Source organism: Melampsora larici-populina, assembly GCF_000204055.1.
Source record: "Melampsora larici-populina 98AG31 unplaced genomic scaffold MELLAscaffold_2, whole genome shotgun sequence".
In the NCBI taxonomy this organism is placed as follows: Eukaryota; Fungi; Basidiomycota; class Pucciniomycetes; order Pucciniales; family Melampsoraceae; genus Melampsora; species Melampsora laricis-populina.
This window is the reverse complement of record NW_006768766.1, coordinates 2,559,979-2,578,829: the sequence shown is the minus strand read 5'-3', so window position 1 is coordinate 2,578,829 and position 18,851 is coordinate 2,559,979. Positions and strand designations below refer to the sequence as shown.

Sequence of the window (18,851 nt, the reverse complement as noted above, 5' to 3'; positions counted from 1 at the left end):
GTCCCTACACTCGGAGGCGTTTAAGATTTACCCGTTGAAGCCTTTTGTACAAACCAATCAAGAGGCTGTGTTTTTGAACAAACATCAGCCTTGCTAAAAGTAAAATATAAAGACTCGTTCTTTAACAGCTTCCTCCCATCTCTATTTTTCTGTACAATCAATTTCAGTACGGCTTGACACTCAAATCTGACGACCCATTCTCATCTGCATCATCATGAAGAACGCACATTCAATCAACATTTTATATCTGGTTCTTGCTGCCTTGAGTCTGAACAGGTTAATTGAACATTTTCCTACATACATAATGAAGTTCTCAAACATAAAACTGATCATCTGATTTTGATAGTTTCGTCATTCATGGTGGAGCAGTGAATACCTATTCATCTGTCATCGTCTTTGGTGACAAGTATTCAGGTAAGGCTTTTGTTGTTTTTCAAGCCATGTTGAAAATTTGTTGATTGACTTCAAGGTGTTTAAATTCTCAGATGATGGAACTAACCGCTTTGGAGATTCGCGTAGAAGAAAACCCCCACGTTGGTGTCTTTTTTCTTTTTGAAAGTTTTTCACTCTTTTTTAATCATCTATAATTTTTTTTGACCGGATTGTGGATTTTCTATTTTCAAGAGGGTGGAAGGGTTGTTGACCGTTCCCCAAAAGCTTGGACAGAACGACTTGTGGACGTGCTTTACTCCAATGCGCTTACTCCTCTATTCAATTACGCACAGTTGAGTTAAGATTTTGAAAGTCTTTGAAGAATCAGAAAATCCATACAAGAAAGAAAACCGTTTACTGACACCTAAATGACCTTTTCGATACATAGAGCGGGAGCCTATGCGGATAATAATGTCGGTAATTCTGCCAGTAGTCGCATCAGAGACACCCGAACTCAGATTGCAAAGTACACTCAAGATCTCACTGGAAAAAAGATCGCAGTTGGTCCGGGTAGCTTATTATACTTTCATTGGGTTGGAGTTGAAGCCATTCTCGACATATGGGCAACTGCTGCCGGTTTTAGACCAAGTGGTGATCAAGATCTTCCAAGTACTGGAGGAGATTCTCCTTCTGATCAAGGCAATAAATTGATCGATCAACAAGTCGCTGCTGTTCGATCTCAAATTGAACAAATGACGAAAAATGCAGCCATTCAAATGTGAGTCACTTTACTCTCTACCTTGATGATATTCTACTACATAGAACCTTACAAGATGACCTCCTCAACTCTTGGGCTATCAAGGTACTCGTCTGCTATCATCTTAATGACAATACCACCCCTCGAGGGCTCGCCACGGGTTGTGACTCAGATCAAAGCATGGTCCGACAAGAACAAACTCTCGGCTTCTCTCTATCGCGATATCATCCAACGTTTAGTTAGACGATACAATCAAGTAAGTCGTGCAATTTTTTTCGGCATGAAAGTTTTCATAAATCAAATCACCATGAGCTTATCTGATGGTCTATTGAAATTCAAGGGATTGAATGCCATCGCAGACTCCTTCAAGGCCGATAATTCCACTAACGTTGATTTCATAAAAGTCTTCGACACGGCACCAACTTGGAACCGAATCCTTGAAGCTCCCGCTAAAGTAAGTTGGTCTACGGTTTTACAAGTCAGTAGCACTACGGATTTGTCTAATGTAATCTTGAAATAGTATGGACTTGTGAACGTAACGGACGCGGTCGACCTTGCTGGCAATCCAAATCAGTACTTTTACGTGGTCAGTACATCTTCTTAAAAAACACATTAATACCAATGTACTCATATTCTTTTACTCGAATCACCATTACAGGATTCCCTGTACCCCTCATCGACAGTTCAAGCAGTCCTTGGAGACAATGTAGCTCAATTTGTCAAGTCTATCAAGGTTTGATCCTTGAGGTGCAAATTCAATCAGTTTATTTTATCATGTTGCATACAGACATTTTTGTAATTAAGGTGAAAATATCTATCATATCTCGTGTGAGGGAAAAACTTGTCAATTTGAAATAGACGACAAAAATGAATTGCAGATTTTAGAATTCAACATATCATGGAGCAGCCGATTGAAAGGATACCAAGATGTTAACATTTTGGAAATTCGATGGGAGATTTGGAACACAGTTACCAGGAGCAAAGTTTGCTTGTAGTATCGAAAGAAACAATGATTTTTTGTTCCTCTACATCTCTCACATAGTCAAAGTGTCTTCAATCTTTTTTTGGGATCACTATAAGCAGTACAGCATCACTTAAGTCTTCCCCTTATCAAAGGAGAATTTGATTCGGGTTATATGTTTCAAATAGTTTTCTAGAGCAATACTTCAATTCAGAGACCAGAATACCATTGTAATTACCATTGTTGAGAATTACAATCAAGTGTTTTTCTAGGTCTGTCTTACCAGTACTCATATACCAAGGTCTTTGTTGTTTGTTTCATAAAGATCAGTCGTCAGAGAGCTTCTTTTGGTTTATTATATATTATCTTACAAGCTCTTTGTAGCCCCTATGGTGCTCCCAAGCCTAGCTCATGAACCATGTAAGGCGGAACCCCTGTGATCATATGAAGGACTAAAACTGATCAAAAGAAACAAAGAGAATCCAAGGGAGCCGAAAAATTAGATAACTGACAATATGAAAGAAAAAGGCTTCAATCAAAAGATGTACACAAAAAGGACGCGGAAAAGGAAAGGTAGAGATCTAAGTGAATGCACCCCTGACAAATATAATAGCTCACACCCATATTTTAACAAAGACTGATCTAGAAGAGACATAAGACAATATAGACACCACAGAAGGATTAACTCATTTCTGTAAGGATTTTAATGACTGATTCATCTGTTTTTGAAGCAAGAGTGAAAGGGAGAATTTCGGATATAAATATAGTAAAGGAAAAACAGCTTAGGAGTAGCAAATGTTGATGATTTTCAGTCCTTTGGCTTTTCATAGTTTTTTCTAGCTTATGCAGGTGTTCAAAGGAAGTATCATTCAGGTTATGGCACCAAAAAAGCATGTTTTGAAGACAAGAGGATCTGGGATGGTAATGGGATTGTCTAGGATTCAGAATTGGAACTTCGACTTGAGAGTTTTGAGTGATCTGCATGATTTCGGGAGTTGTTTGGGGAGCTAGTACAGACGGTGTTGAAGTTGCAAGGTGTTGAGATTGGATTAAAGTTGCTCTCAAGTGAACGATAGTAAGCAACCGGAAAACGGTTAATGGGTTAAACTCCACTTTCTGTAGCAACAACTTCAGGGTTTACCATGATTACAATTGAAGTATCAATAGGTAATGCGGCTCTCGCTGTGGCACACCAAACTTTCACTTTCATGATTCATCGGTTACCATTTGCATCAACATAAATTTGAATTTGCAACAACAGGAAAAAGAAAGAACAATGGTACAAAACAAAGACAAAGCAAAAACGTTAAGAGCGACATCAGCTGTGTGGCTGTGTTATTTTTTCGATCGTTAAAAGTCACATTATAAAGAGTTTATTATTTTGGGTGAGTCATGAAAAAAGAATAAAAGGAATGAGAGGTATCTGAATTTTAATATCCATTTTGTGTTCTATGCGATTTGTTTAGTCAACCCTATGATGGAAAGTGAAGATCCAGACATCAGCGATAAACTCCAAATCGAATTTCAAGTCAAAGTCGATGAAAACTCACTCTTCCATGGCGGATGCAGGGGTAGGCTCGAGGGCGGGCATGTCATCTTCTTTCGATCCTGAACCTGAAGCAGTAGCCTCAACTTCTTCTGAGACGTCAATTGAGAGTCCGAGTGAGATCATTCGGTGGATACGTTCAGCAAAGTGTTGTGGGGCATCGAGGGTGAATCCAGAGGTCAGGAGAGCAGTCTCGAAGAGAAGTACACTCAAGTCACGAGCAGTCTAGGGACAAGAACAAAATCATCAGCCAAAGGGGAGTTGAGCGAGGCGATGAAGAATTAAACAAACCTTGTCAGAAGCGTCTTCCTGGACCTTGTTCTTCAACTCCTTGATGATAGCATTGTGAGGGTTGATTTCCAAAGTCTTCTTGGACTGCATGTAGCTTGACATACTAGAGTCTCGGAGAGCTTGAGCCTTCATGATACGCTCCATGTTGGAACTCCAACCGAATTGACCAGTGACAAGAACACAAGGAGATTGGTTGATACGGTTAGAAACTTGAACTTTCTCAACCTTGTCACCGAGGTTGTCCTTCATAACCTTGCAAAGGTTTTCAAAGGCTTTGACCTCCTCCTCACGAGCGGCCTTCTCTTCGTCGGTTTCTTCAAGCTCGAGACCTTCCTTCGACACACAGACGAGTTTCTTGCCCTCGAATTCTTTCAACTGGGTGACAGCTAATCAAACCGATAGAAAATTAGCAAGACGTTCTGCAGAAAAAGGCCAGATAGAGAAGAACAAACCGTATTCGTCAATGGGGTCAACCATGAGTAAGACCTCGAATGACTTCTTCTTGAAGACTTCAAGGAAAGGTGAGTCACGGGTGGCGGCAAGAGATTCACCGGTCAAGTAGTAGATGTTCTTCTGGATTTCGGGCATGCGAGTGATGTAGTCTAGAAAGATGAGAACAAAGGTCAGAGGCGTGCAAGAATAGCGGCGAACTGAAAGAGAAAGACAAACCTTTGAAGCTGGTGAGTTCATCCCCGCTCTTGGTTGAGTGGAATCTCAAGAACTCGGCCAATTTGGATCGGTTCTGTTGATCTTCGTGGATACCCAATTTCAAGTTCTTGCCAAAGGCTTCGTAGAATTTAGCAAAGTTGTCTTTGTCCTCGGCGATCTCAGTGAACATGTCCATAGCCTTCTTGACCAAGTTCTTTCGGATGACCTTGAGGATCTTGTTTTGTTGAAGGGTTTCACGAGAAATGTTCAAAGGTAAATCTTCAGAGTCGACGATACCTTTGACAAAGTTGAGGTATTCTGGAATCAAGTCTTCACAGTCATCCTGCGAATTTGAAGGATGTCAACACCTGCATAGATGAGAGTGAGAGAAAGAGGCGACTAACCATGATGAAGACTCGTCGAACATACAACTTGATGTTGTTCCTCTTCTTCTTGCTCTCGAACAAGTCAAAGGGAGCTCTCTTGGGAACGTAGAGAATGGCCTTGAATTCGAGTTGACCTTCAACAGAGAAGTGTTTAACAGACAAGTGATCTTCCCAGTCGTTGGTGAGTGACTTGTAGAATGAGGCATATTCCTCTTGGTTGATGTCTTGAGGGTTTCGGGTCCAGATGGGTTTGGTCTTGTTGAGTTCTTCCTCCTTGGTGACCTGTGCGATAGAGATTCGGCTCAGCAAAGGCTTCAAGTGGGAAGAGATATGCACACGTAGATAAATACTTACCATTTCCTTGACCTTCTTCATTTTCTTCTTCTTGTCAGCATCCTCGTCAAGTTCTTCAACCTTGGCCTCCTTAGATTCTGAACCCTCAGCTACTTCCTCTACGTCTTCGTCCTCAACCTCCTTCTCTTCCTCGGTGGTGACAACAAGTTGAATGGGGTAGGAGATGAATTCGGAGTGTTTCTTGACAATGTCCTTGATTCGCTTCTCCTCAATGTATTCCATTTGGTCTTCCTTGAGGTGGAGGATCATTCGAGTTCCACGACCGAGGGTTGCACCAGCTGGGTCAGGAGTGATGGTGAAAGTTCCTCCGGCAGCGGATTCCCCTGTTTAATCAAGAAACACAAGATGGTAAGAAAAAATGCTATAGAGGCAAGAGACTTCGAAAGGGGAAGGGAAATGAAACTCAACAGATGTATTGCTCATCGTCATTGTGCTTGGTGATGACGGTGACACGATCGGCAACGAGGTAGGCGGAGTAGAAACCGACACCAAATTGACCAATCATACTGATGTCAGCTCCACTGGAGAGAGCCTCCATGAAAGCCTTGGTTCCGGACTTGGCGATGGTACCAAGGTTGTTGACCAAGTCGGCCTTGGTCATACCAATACTGAACAATGAGGGAAGGGACAAGATCAGTAAATACAAAAACAAAAGCGTAACATTACACAAAAACTCACCCAGAATCCTCGATAGTCAAAGTCTTGTTTTCCTCTGTTTCAAAGCAAAAATTGGGAAGATTAGCGCGTGCGAGATGATAGAAGGGAGATGGACATAAGGAGAATTGCGCTAACTGTTAGGAGTGATTCTGATGAAGAAATCTTTTTGAGAGTCAAGTTGAGTAGGATCGGTAAGAGAGGCATATCGGATTTTGTCGAGGGCATCAGAAGAGTTGGAAATCAATTCTCTCAAGAAGATTTCTTTGTTGGAGTAAAAGGTGTTGATGATGAGATCGAGCAACTGGAAAAAGAGTGAAACCAAAGATTGAGCATTTTTGCCATCACTTGAACTAAGATACTCTAAAGAAACTAACTTGAGTGATCTCGGCTTGGAAGCCAAAGGTCTCGGTTTGTCCAGACATGATTGATATAGTTGATGATAGATTGAATTAAGATGAGATGAGATGATCGTTTAATTGGTTTTTGATGGTGATGATGATAAAACAAAAAGCTATTCCGCTGAAGGAAGTGGGACAAGGTAAGGGAAGAGGGAAAGTGTTATATGGTCAACTGGATTTCTAATGGAACTTACCAGAACTATCGATGCTTTCTGTTTTGGTGAGGATTGAAAAATTTACAAAATATACCACAGGTCGATCAATGAAACCCTTCGTAGAACATTCCAGAAAGATACTCATTCCAAATTCAATTCCATCACCATCAATCGTTCCAGAACCATCCATGGCTCAAACATTGACCTCTCTCGAAACCTCTCGTGTTCACCCCATGAACCCTTGTCCGAATGCTTGTTCTTCTACTACCTCTTGACCTTTGAGTTATGATCGCGGATTGTCACAAGGTGACTCAAATACGAGGTTGTATATCGCTGACTCGCTCGTGAAGTGACAAGTCCCGAATCCTGAGGCTTTTAATGAGCACGCATTCGGCACTCTCGAAAAATGTCATTAATCACCCAAGATATAACCTTGACACCGATAAGCTCTGAATATGTACGCACAACACTCCATCTTGAGCTTTTGGGGCGTGGAATTATACGTCTAATCAGCAACATACTTCATGAACTTCCAAGGCTATTCTGATGTGACAACGTCCAAATTGGGGAGGTATCATTCTTTGCAGATCTTGAATCGTATTTTGTACATGAATGGAACACCATCCAACCATTTTTGGTTTCATTCGATAAGGAGCATCTGTTCCATCAACATGGCATTTGGCCAATCATCACGATGCCTATAACAGAATCTCACTGTAGAGTGCGAGTCGAAGATGATTTGACTCCCTAAGTTGACTCCAGTTGAGCTTTTATCTGTAGTCGCAAACTCTACATATTCAACTTTCATGATACAATCGAATGCTTGCGCAAGAAGAAGGACTCGCCCATATTTCTGCATTCATTTCGCGCTATCTACAGCAGTTTCGAGAATACATAGTTTCATTTTGACTTTTTTGAAAAATCTTAGCCTCCGATCAATGGAATTCCTTCATGCTAAATTATCATTTATAACAGTATACCAACCGACATTTGCCACCATCAGATTCAACACTTCCTCATTTGACTTGTTCCAACCTATAAACCCAATGCTACAATTGTCAGATGGTTGCATGTCAAGATTTGCTCTGAGATGACCTGAATCTAACTGCTTGTGATGACCACTCTTCAAGCAAATTAGCAGATGTAAACAATCAAAGAACCATAGATGTCTTTTTTGCTGTGTGGCAGTAATGAAAGCTATTTTCAAAGAATGAAAGTTGTCGATGATACAATGGATGAAGAAATCTAAAACTTGTGACCAATTTTACATGAGCTATGAATCAGGAAAAGAGCCACATGGAATCCATCCAATGATCATGATCTTCAAAAGTATCTAATGGCATTGAGAAGCTAGAAACTGACTCTCAGGAATGTATGATTGATTTCAGGAATACCCGTGCTAGTGATCTCACCCTTAGGATTGAAAACCTCTCTTCAATAGCCTCACTGACTCCCAGATGAAACTAAACAAACCTTGATCCCAATGTAAAAAATGACTGAGGAAAGAATTATGTACATCGTCATTGTCATCCAAAATCAGTAACACGAGTCTGTTGAATCCAACTTCAAATCAATTAGGTATATAGTAGCACAAGTTCTTCTCGAGTTTAGCATTGCAAAAAAATTACAAGAGGTCCTCGAAGCGAGCAAGGAAGTGTCGATTATCTTGAAGACTAAATCGTTTTGGCTTTCACCCATTTTCGACCTTGTTCAAATTGCAAGAGTTCCTTCTGAAACGAATTTGATTGGCTGTGATCGCTAGGATCATTAACCAAAGTGTTGATAGGTCAGGATATATCTCCGTCTTGTTTCTTTTTGATCATCTCTAGTGCGTGCAAGATCTCGCTCAAAAAGCTTCCACATCCACGCGAGTCCAGATCATGATTTGAATGAGAAACTAAACCGATCGACATAGTCTTGAACGTTTTGTCATTAGATTATCAAGGATTCTTCTTTTTGGTGAAATCTATCACTACGTGCATGTAGTACATTCTGAAGGAAATCAAACAAAATCAGTGCCAGTATTTACTTCATGATAGGAGAATCTTGACCAACGCATGACTTTCCCAGCATTCTCAAGATAATCACATGTGTAATGATATTTTGCAGGATTGATACAACCTAAACATTTCATATTGATAGGTAAAAAAAGGATCAATCACGAGTAGGATAATTCAGCAGTCATAGATGATTCAGGATTAGAAAGACTGACTAAAACCTTTCTCAAAGCTGAGAAATTCATACTGGGCACAATGTTGTTTACTAGATCCTTGGGGTGATCGGGTGAGCACGCAGCTCGACATCGGAATCCATTGATGACCTAAAATGAGATGTATAAATTAAATGTCAGATGATCAGAATTTCTCTGTGAGGTACTTACCTTGGTACCAGCAAGTATTCAAGCTGCACGTATAATCTTTCTCGTCAGGGGAATCCATCTTGCACACTTTTCAAGCAATTCATCACAAAAAAAGGTCTGCTTTAGAGGTTATATATGCTGTATAGTCAGAAGACAACGAATCTTTGGATGGTTTTGCATACCTGCTTGAGTAGCTGAGCTAAGTGTAAACCTTCTGGTACACGAAAATATCTTGGTTTGTTCTCCTGCGACCATCACATTCGAGCCATGAAGCCACAGGGAAAAGAGTAGAGTCGAGATCTTCAAGAAGGCGTAGAGCATTTTGGATGAATCAAGTGAGGTTTTCGGCCAGGGGAAAAGGATCAGGAAGTGAGATCGGGCAAGAGTCGCGCGGACGATGGCCTGAGTTCTTATGGAAGTTGTATTCCAGGTAGAAGGTGGGGGGGTTGCCAACCCACGCATCGGAAGCTCTTATGGGCTGCGGCATTCACCGGTGGCGCTGACGTTTTGGAACATCTAAAGAGTAAAGAGAGGTCAAGTAGGGTAAAGTGCACGTCTGAGAAGGAAAATTCAACTATGTATGTGTGTATGCGCTCAGAGGCGCATTTCGTAAGAAAAAAACTGCAAGCTCGTCTCAGGGTCTTTTCTCATCTCTTGCTGTCCGTCGTCTCGGAATGATGGATTACACCACAAACCCTCAAAATTCTAATACGGGGATCCCACCGAGGTTTGCCCCGGTTGGTACCCCAATTTCCTTTGCAGAGCTAGAGGCTACGTGGACTGTTTTCTCTCTCGTAACTATCCAACATTTTGATCAATTAGTCATTTCTATCTTGAATTGATCTCGTCCTCTCTTTGAATCGTAGAATTAAACCACAAGTTTCCTTTGGTGCAAATTGCATTGGCTGTGTGCGCTGAACCAATCAAACAAAGGAGACAAGAATGATTTTTATCGTTTCTTTGATTGTACTAGCTATTTCAAGACCATGTTTTCACGACTTCATGGAAATCTCTACTTTGATAGGATTCGAGTGTACAAGAGCTTAGAAGTCATACAAATCGACTCATTCTTGATTGACCAAGATATATCTTTCTTCGATAATCTACCCCTTCGTGCATGCGGAACATCCTGGAAAATCAAATTTGTTTAGTTTTCCCATTCAGAAACGGATTGAGAGAAAAATTCGAACTAACTCAGCATTCTACCAGAGTTTTGTTTGAAAGGACATGTATAATGTGCGTTTCCAGGGTTTGTACAACCTATTGAAAATTCCATATTCATAGAAAAAAAAGGCAAAACAAACTCCATTAATCTTGAAATGAAGATAGGATTCAAATTAGACCAGAAATGATCTGAAGACTTGAGTACTGACTGAAACCTTTAACATCACCCATGTATCGATATTGAGAACATTTTTGATTACTTGGCCTTCTATCACTGTCTCCGTTGTGAACACAATCGATCATGTCAACGTAGTGATGACCTGAGATGAGATACAACATAAGATAGATGTTTGTCAATCAGTGTGATTGAGAAATATGGATAATGACACATCTTTCAAAGATGGGTTTTGTGAAATGCTTACCGTCATAATAGCATGAATCGATTTCGCAAGTATATCTAATATCGTTAACGACCTCACCGAGGTTCTGGTTGCAGTCTGTTTTGATATGATCGATTACAAAAAGTGGTTTGGGTTAGCCATTTGGGTGCAGTTATGCTGAAGTCATAAATCCAATAGAATCAATAGACCCGATGTACTTACGTGCCAAACCACTTTGCCCACCATCTGGGTAACTGAAATCCACGGCACAGCTACAGGAGTAAGTTTTCCCATCATTTATGGCTATAACCTTTGAATCATAAATCCATGATAAGGAAAATAGTACAAGTGAGATCTTAAGGAAAGCTGTTAACATTCTTTCAAGATGATGAAGGATTCGAAGGATTTGATCGAAGTGTAACAACCAGGAAAAAATGGGTCAGGAGGAAGCCGACATGTAAGAAACTTTTCAAAGCAGTGTGAGTTTAACCAAAAACTCGTAACTTCTGATTTCAGGGCTGTGTCCATTTTTGGAATTGAATTGTTGGAAGGTATGCTGCACATCTAAGAAGAAAAATTGAAAAGGGACACTTGCGGGGGTCAAATTCTTGTTGATACTACAAAACCAGCGTCAACCCAGTTGGGAGCATTCGAGGATTGTTGGAAATGGGCGAAACGATCCCCGGGCGAAAAGTCTCATGTACGAGACAGCCTGTACCAAGTCCGTGCAAGAGGTACAGCGCAATTCAAAAATATAAGCCACTCGTGAGGTGGCTTAAGCTTCCGGATCGCGGTGGCCTGGCAGACCTCGATGGTATACCAGATCATCAATTATGATAATATAACATTACAACATAAAAACATTCACCCTTTGCTTCGATTCAAGTTTATAGATTTCAATCAATACGAACAATTTTTATCTATCTCGATGAAGAACAGATGCATCTCACTTTTTTAGATTATTCATCATATCATCATAAAGGGTGGAGGAAGATGGTGTTAGATTTCATCCAAGTATTTAGGATATAAAACCAAAACACTCGAAGATTTGAATCACTTTAAAATGCTTAAGCCAACATTTATCAATCCAAGCTTTATAAAACGTGGAAATGAAAATAAAAACCAATGACCGTTCAAAGAAGTGGAGCCAAAAACTTGAAAGCAAAAAAAAAACTTAAAAACAGAATATGTCAAGCTGATCTTTCTGAATCAGACAGAGCTTGATCAATTCATTTCTCAGCCAGATGTTATGCAATCTGACGACGTTAGCGGAGGTGATTGTTTTCTCCTACTTACATATGCTCTCTTGATAGTCGCGAGCTGGAAGTGAGCGAGTTTCCGATTGCGACCTGTACTACAAGGTACTACATCCAAGGCTCAAGCCATCTTCCTATGTACATACAGGAAGGTGGCGTCTTGAGGATACTTTTCGCCCATCTGCCTTTTCGCCCACTTTCGCCGGATCTCAACGATAATCGAATTCTCTGACCCAGTTCATGAAAATTTAGTTTTTCCGAAAATCAACAATGGACACACCCAGAAGAGTAGCCCACCAATCGAGTTATAAAGCCAGAGGGTGGACCATCGAGGCCTTAAGTTGGTGCTGCGTGTACGAAAGTGGTTTAGTAAAAAGGCATCCTAAATCAGGCCCTCATGATTGGTGAAGCTTGCTATTGTATTCCTCCACGAAACTATCAAGTCTATAGTATCGATAAGTACATAGATTGACGAGGTTGAAGATCAGATTCAAGGGAATGTTTATCATCTTTCCCCTGGTTTTTTGCCTGTCCTTTGTTTGGTTTCATTCCCACACACAATTGGCCCTTTGAAGTGGTCCGAGACTTCCAAAATGCAACCCTTTTCGTGTCATAAAGTACAGGTTCAACTTCAAAATGTAGGGGTCTCATTTTGTAACTCGATTCTGAGAAGAAAATTATATATGATTTTTGCCGTTCGAAGTCGGTAATGATTGAATAAGAATGATTTTTTTACTAAAGAACACAAGCTTTGAACAAAATATAGAGCACTTATCCTTGTATGGAGTCGGTACAAGCAAAAAAATAGCAAGTTTCTTTTCAAATTCAGGTGGATTCAATTGGCTATGTGCGCAAGAATGATGACACAAATTCCATATGAGAAAATAGTTTTTGTTGCAATAGTTATTTCAGCCTCCTTTGAAAGGTTCAGAAAGATTTCTCTGATTTCAGGATACCAACGCTCAAGTTTCCAGAGTGTTTAAGAAAATCTACTTTAATCTTGATCAATTCAAGAGCTGTTTTTGTTCTTTTTGATCCTTTAACGTAGGTAGATAAGTTTCTAAATATCTAAACCATCAGAATTCTTGTCTCTTTGACGATAAATTATTTTGTGCAGCTAGAACACGCTGCAAGATGAATTGTTTCAGTCAAGTGAGTTTTCTCTTTTACAAGAGTAGATAAGAAAAAAAAATCTTGACTGACTCAGCTTTTGGAAAGTATTTTCGCGAAAAGGACAAGTATAGTGAAACCCGTTAGTGTTTGTACAACCTATTTTTAACAGAACAAGTTTGTGGGAAAAGGTAATAGAAACACTTGATCAACATCACCTTCCGATCAAAAATGAAATGAAACAAAACTTAGAAATACTAACTGAATCCAGCTTGAAGCATAGATTTATATTGAGCACAATCTTGTGTACTTCGACCTTTATCATTAGATCCGTTGTGAGTACAATCCTTCATCTGAACGTAATGATCTAAGATGAGATAGAATCCAATATAGATCTTCGTTAATTGGCTTAACTATAACTTTGAAAACTAAAGATCGGTCAAGAGTAGGTGTTGTGAAATGCTTACTGCTGCTTGCTCCATCATAGCAAGACTTCACATCGCATGAATATTCATGTTGATCAGGGTATGCCTGGAGGCAGACTTGTAATGTGATTGGTTACAAAGATTAGTTCGAGTTAGACAGTAGGGTTTCAGATTATGCCTAAAGTTACCAAGTCAATAGAATGATGTGATTGAATTTACTTACCTCCCTTGCCATCTACTATCTGGAACTCTCTGAGACACACAGCAGTGAAAGTGTCTCCAGCCAAAACCTTTGAATCATGAATCCATAAAGAAAACAGTAAAAGTGAAATCTTAATGAAGAATTTTAGCATTTTGGATACTGCAAATATATGAGAAGAATTTTGATAATTTGACCCGAGGTTGAAATGCCGGAAGGAAAAATGAGTCAAGAAGTTTGTTCAAGGGAAAACTATGCCGAAAAAGACCCACACGACGTGAGTTCTCATAGAAATGTCCTCTTCGAGTCAAAGCAGGGGTCTAATAGAACTAATTTCTGATTTCGAGGCTTTTGCATTGATGGCACTGAAGTGTTAGAAGACATGGGCAAGTTTGAGAAGAACAATTAAAATGGGACGTATGGTATGGAATGGGGTAAACTTCACAAGGTCGGCTTTTGGAAGAGAATTGACGAAAACACACAGAAGATTTTTTCACAAGCCTTGCTTGCTTGATTCACCTGTAAACAGTCCCCCATCCATCAATATTTTCTTGGGCTAGCGTCTTGCTCTCATGTCCAACTGGCAATACTCTGATCTAGACTCAATAGTCATGTTGAATAGTCCGAAAAAGATTCAAGGCTGAAGTCGATGTCTGAAATGTAACACAAGCCTCCGTGCGGCTCACCCTCTCCTCACTGGGATCCGATTCCGAGGGAGGCCCTTGAGATACTGGCCTCAGCCCCAAAGTGATCTAACGTGATCAGAAAGGGGTAAGTAAAAGATATACAGTTTGATGTTTAAGTCATCTACCACTTCATTTCTTCACATCCTTCTGTGAAGTTGTACAATCAAAATAATCACGAGTTTGTTGATTTCAAGTATCACGTTTGTCATGTGTTAGAAGGATGAAAAAAGTCAATAAGTGAAAATGTTTTTCTTTGCAATAGATGTTTCACAAGATATTTTAAAAAGTTTCATATAAAGGTCTCTGGTTTGACAAGATTCAAAACACCAGAGTCTCAAAGCCATAGAAATCGACTTGATCTAATTAATCAAAGAGGTTTTCCTTCACGATTCTTGATTCCACTTACAAAAATCACAAAGAGACAGTGATCTGTTCACTTTGATGATCTACTATTTTGTGCATTTGGAACATGCTAAAGAAATTGAAATCCATTTTTCACTCAAGTTAGTTTTCTCCTTCACAAAGTAAATAAGAAGAGAAACTCTCAACTAACTCAGCTGTCTATAAATATTGTGTTGATTACGTTCACACGTATAATGATAACCCGCAGGGTTAGTACAAGCTATAAGTGAGTAAATCAAATTTGTAAAAAAAAGATATCAGAAAACTTCAATTAAGATAGTCTTTCAAGTATAAATGAAATGATATGAAAGAAATCAGAGATACTGACTGAAATAGCCTCCGTTATTATTGTGCATGAATTGGTATTGAGCACAGTTTTGTTTACTTTGTCCTTTATTCACAGATCCATCGTGAGTACAAGCAGTCATTTCTACGTAGTTATAACCTGATTTAGATAAGATACAATACGAAGTGGATTTTTGTTAATCAGATTCACGGTGAAACTTACATAGATACGGAAAAAGTTAGTCAAGATGAGGTTCTCTGAAATGCTTACTAAGATCACCTACACGCTCATGGCAAGAATCTACAACACACGAATATTGATGGTCATCAGGGCTTGCCTGAACGCAAACTTTTGTAATATGACAAAAAGTAAGTCGAGTCAGCCAGTAGACTCGAAGTGCAGAGTTTGATAAACTTATGAAGTCAATGTAGAATAAATTGATTGGATGTACTTACCTCCCTTGCCATTGACTATTGTGAACTGTCTGCGACAAGCTGCAGAGAAAGTTTTTTCGGCCAAAACGTTTGAATTATGAATCCATATGGAAAACAGTAAGAGTGAAATCTTAAGAAAGATTTTGAGCATTTTGGGTACCGTATACAAATGGAGAATAGTCTTGTAGATTTGACCCGAGATTGAAAAGCAGAAAGGAAAAATCCGTCAAAAAGTTCGTTCAAGGGAGACTATGTATGCTGAAGGAGATCCATACGAAGTGAAATCCAAAGCAGTGTGGGCTTAATAGTTGAACCACATTCTGATTTCAGGGCATTGGCATTGGTGGCACTTGAAGTGTTGGAACTTGGAAGGCATGGGCAAGTCTGAGAAGAACAATCAAATGAGGACGCATGGTCCAATATGTAAAATGGGGTAAAACCTAACAAGGTCACCTCTCGGAAGAAAATTGACCAAAAGCATTCAAAATTCTTTTTTAAATTCCTTCTTGATCGACTTGGAAAGACTAATTTCTCAATCTGTGCTTGAAGAGACTTTTTCAGTCTTCATTTCTAACTTGTAATGCTTCAATTCTTGTTTAGGATTCAGGAAGTCGGAAAGAGATTCAAGGCAGAAATCACCGTCTAAAACGATCACAATCCAGGCCTCTGTTGTAAAAACCCTCATTAATCAGACCTCTTCATTGGCCGCAAGACTGTGTTAGACATAGTGGAATGAAGACTTGGTGGTTTGGTAAGGATATCGAGGTGGATGAGGCCAATGAAGTCATCTCAGACGGAGTTTTGAACAAACAAATCAAGGTTCAAGGCATTCAATCACCCTCAGGCCCATCCTGGAAAAGGTGCTACGCCAAATCGAAAGTTTAAGGCCCAAGCGCGTTCTTCTTGAAGTTTTGCGCCGAGCTAACAACTTGAAGCAGGACATCCTCCACAGTCACTAAGAATTTCTTGTTCTTTCTGTGAACGAAATGCATTATTTAAGATGTTTCTTTGTTCATCCTTGGTTGGACTCTGTACTTTTGTTTCAAGATATTCATATCCTTACAAGACTCATACATAAAGAAGTGTTCTTTTCGAGAATAAATTCGAATTTGATTGGATTTGGAATTATTAAACTGAATTTCCAACGTATGAATTCTTGATAGAATTCTCCTAAATCCTAAAACGGGTTCAATTTTCCCTACTTTTCCCCACCTTTTTTTTGGGGGGGGGTTCGATCGATGAGTCAAATGAGGTCATTTGATTCACATCATTTGTTTTAAGAAGATATTCAAGTCTTTAAATACCGATAGAGAAACTGAACCTTGCACAGCCATCTTCTCATATATTTGTATCTGACAAACCAATCTTCTCTTTTGTAAAAGGTTTGGATTGAATAACTTTGCATCAAACTCTCCGTCTTTGTCGCAACCCTTCTCAGCATCACATCGCATCAACAATTTAAATTTAATTTTTCCCGAATTTATTTGACTATCTCACTCGATCTCTCTTAATCAAACATCATGCCAGTTGAGTTCATTTCCTATTCTCAAAAGACATCCCCTCCTTTGAAACTCATCTCTAACTCTTTCTCCCTTTCACAGAAACTAACTGAGTGGATTCATAAAGTGTTATCGATCAACAAAAAGAACAAGTTTAGTCATTCGATTTACTTTTACATCTTATTCCTTTTTGTAATTAGGAAACCCATTCAAACCACTTTTCATATCAATAGACAACGATCAACAGAATCAGATCAAAACAAGATGTCAAATAACGATAATTCAAACTTAAACATCCAACCATGTACGTTATCATTTACCTTCAATCGATACAAGCATCTAAACCATATACTTTCCTTTTTTGGCAAACCACATAGTTCCTGCAAAGACGAATGACCCGAATGACTTGAATAAGAACCCTAACTTGAATGAAGATCTATCTAGTTCTGCTCAAACAACTGATCCCAATCCACCCGTTCGTCACAATTCTATTAACCTCTTCATCATTGACCAAGAACTAATCAACAAACGATTCAACAACGTTCTAGACTTTCGAAGAAGGTGGTGCACAAATGTCAAATTCAAAAGACGATAAATCCGAGTCCAACTTAACGATCCAACCATGTAAGTCAACAAAAAACCAAAACCAATTTCTTTATCATCTTAAAGCTCTTTACCATCTGAACCTTTCACTCACACCTTCTCATCATTATCTTTTCTTGATAATAAAATAGTTCCAGCTACCACCAATGATCCAAAGGATTTGAAGAATAACTGGAATCAAGATCTATCTAGTTCTGCTCAATTAACCGATACGAATCCACCAGTTTGTTAAAAATCCAATCTAGAATTCTCAATCTTCAAATGACTTCTTGTTTTACTAAAACGATGTTTATTTCTTTTTCACAAAGGTATTTGCTCAACCAGGTATTCAAATCCTGGATAATGATCAAGTGCCACCAAAACAAGAAAACCTCTCAAGTTCCGCTCAATTAACTGAAGGAAATCCACCTGTAAATTTGATCCTATTGACCTTTCGAATCTAAAGATTCCTTGTTGACCAATCGTCACAATTTTTTTTACATTAGGTTTTTGCTCAACCTGGTATTCAAACCTCAAACACTGAACAATTAGGAAAACCCGAAAATGTTTCAAGTTCTGCTCAATTGACCAGTGGTACTCCTCCAGTTGAGTCACGTTTTACCTATTCTTGACGATCAAAAAAAGCAAAGTTTTATAAACAGATCATTAAAGTTTTTGGTATTCATTAAATTTTTTGATAGGTTTTTGCTCAACCTGGTATCCAAATCTTAACTAATGATCAAGTATCAAACTTGGAAAAACCAATCGATACTACTACTACTACTGCTAAACCAGAATAAACCATTCTTCTGCTTTCTTTTTCTCTTTCCTCTCTTGATTGAATTATCTATGTAAAGTAATTTTCTTTATATTTTTCATACTTTTTTTCTCCCCAAGATAAGTCCATAAACCATCACAAAAAAATGTTTTCTCTTTTCCTTTTATTGGCATACATTTGGACTTGTCTCTCTCTGTCTCTCTTGTTTAGTGTCCTGAATTTGTTTTAGCTTACTCGAGTTTGGGAATTTATGCATTTTGATCATCTTTCACATTATGACAAGTGAAATGTGAGAATTGTGATCTTTATCACGGAGTTCTCTTCAGTGTCCTCTTACGAGCGAGAGTCAAAAGCTGAATTCGAAACTGGAATTGGAATGAAAGAAACCAACGGTCACGAGAAAGAGAGATCACAAGTAAGAAAAACCAAAGAAAGAGAAACATTCAATTATAAAATCATCATCAACTAAGTCATAAAACCATCAAAAACCCCATAAACGGTCAACAGAATCGATTCTCGAATCTTCACTAAATCTTCAAAACTCAGAAATTTAATTTTTTAAACCTGATACCGTTTCTTCTTCGTATTCGATTTCAATCTTGGATCTTTTCTTTTTCTTTAAATCAGTTTTCTTAGAACTTGTACCTTGTTCTTTAGCTTTTCTTTTGTTGATTGGAGGTTGATTTGAGATATTCAAATCTAAACCTTTTTCATCTATACTATCTTCATCATCTGAACTTCCATCTTTGGAATCAAGCTATATGCA

The 18,851-nt window shown here is 38.9% G+C and overlaps 7 protein-coding genes across 7 annotated transcripts; 2 read left to right on the top strand and 5 right to left on the bottom strand.

Moving 5' to 3' along the window:
- Positions 1 to 800: 800 nt before the first annotated feature.
- On the top strand, positions 801 to 1,868 carry MELLADRAFT_101940 (uncharacterized protein; the record flags this gene model as incomplete). Its single annotated transcript, XM_007404583.1, has 5 exons — positions 801 to 1,150; positions 1,235 to 1,385; positions 1,470 to 1,583; positions 1,650 to 1,715; positions 1,788 to 1,868. 5 exons carry the CDS (start codon positions 801 to 803, stop codon positions 1,866 to 1,868), a joined length of 762 nt encoding a protein of 253 aa, XP_007404645.1.
- Positions 1,869 to 3,276: 1,408 nt separating this feature from the next.
- MELLADRAFT_70683 (uncharacterized protein) lies at positions 3,277 to 6,630 on the bottom strand (the record flags this gene model as incomplete). Its single annotated transcript, XM_007404348.1, has 12 exons — positions 3,277 to 3,562; positions 3,641 to 3,861; positions 3,928 to 4,313; positions 4,380 to 4,529; positions 4,597 to 4,918; positions 4,980 to 5,243; positions 5,316 to 5,638; positions 5,724 to 5,923; positions 5,994 to 6,027; positions 6,108 to 6,273; positions 6,347 to 6,491; positions 6,565 to 6,630. The coding sequence occupies 11 exons, from the start codon at positions 6,392 to 6,394 to the stop codon at positions 3,553 to 3,555; spliced, it is 2,124 nt and encodes a 707-aa protein (XP_007404410.1).
- Positions 6,631 to 8,497: 1,867 nt separating this feature from the next.
- Positions 8,498 to 9,205, bottom strand: MELLADRAFT_123761 (uncharacterized protein; the record flags this gene model as incomplete). The annotated part of the gene is made up of 5 exons (XM_007404347.1): positions 8,498 to 8,517; positions 8,581 to 8,646; positions 8,738 to 8,845; positions 8,906 to 8,971; positions 9,067 to 9,205. 5 exons carry the CDS (start codon positions 9,203 to 9,205, stop codon positions 8,498 to 8,500), a joined length of 399 nt encoding a protein of 132 aa, XP_007404409.1.
- Positions 9,206 to 9,987: 782 nt separating this feature from the next.
- On the bottom strand, positions 9,988 to 10,804 carry MELLADRAFT_123760 (uncharacterized protein; the record flags this gene model as incomplete). Its single annotated transcript, XM_007404346.1, has 5 exons — positions 9,988 to 10,013; positions 10,079 to 10,144; positions 10,258 to 10,368; positions 10,471 to 10,545; positions 10,651 to 10,804. 5 exons carry the CDS (start codon positions 10,802 to 10,804, stop codon positions 9,988 to 9,990), a joined length of 432 nt encoding a protein of 143 aa, XP_007404408.1.
- Positions 10,805 to 12,788: 1,984 nt separating this feature from the next.
- On the bottom strand, positions 12,789 to 13,572 carry MELLADRAFT_123586 (uncharacterized protein; the record flags this gene model as incomplete). The annotated part of the gene is made up of 5 exons (XM_007404345.1): positions 12,789 to 12,811; positions 12,888 to 12,953; positions 13,057 to 13,161; positions 13,262 to 13,336; positions 13,443 to 13,572. The coding sequence occupies 5 exons, from the start codon at positions 13,570 to 13,572 to the stop codon at positions 12,789 to 12,791; spliced, it is 399 nt and encodes a 132-aa protein (XP_007404407.1).
- A 981-nt stretch (positions 13,573 to 14,553) lies between these two features.
- MELLADRAFT_123585 (uncharacterized protein) lies at positions 14,554 to 15,377 on the bottom strand (the record flags this gene model as incomplete). The annotated part of the gene is made up of 5 exons (XM_007404344.1): positions 14,554 to 14,576; positions 14,658 to 14,726; positions 14,835 to 14,951; positions 15,063 to 15,140; positions 15,248 to 15,377. 5 exons carry the CDS (start codon positions 15,375 to 15,377, stop codon positions 14,554 to 14,556), a joined length of 417 nt encoding a protein of 138 aa, XP_007404406.1.
- Positions 15,378 to 16,506: 1,129 nt separating this feature from the next.
- Positions 16,507 to 18,370, top strand: MELLADRAFT_70682 (uncharacterized protein; the record flags this gene model as incomplete). The annotated part of the gene is made up of 9 exons (XM_007404584.1): positions 16,507 to 16,752; positions 16,828 to 16,877; positions 16,959 to 17,029; positions 17,103 to 17,200; positions 17,274 to 17,349; positions 17,460 to 17,551; positions 17,637 to 17,738; positions 17,814 to 17,912; positions 18,009 to 18,370. 9 exons carry the CDS (start codon positions 16,747 to 16,749, stop codon positions 18,105 to 18,107), a joined length of 693 nt encoding a protein of 230 aa, XP_007404646.1.
- Between the last annotated feature and the right edge of the window lie 481 nt (positions 18,371 to 18,851).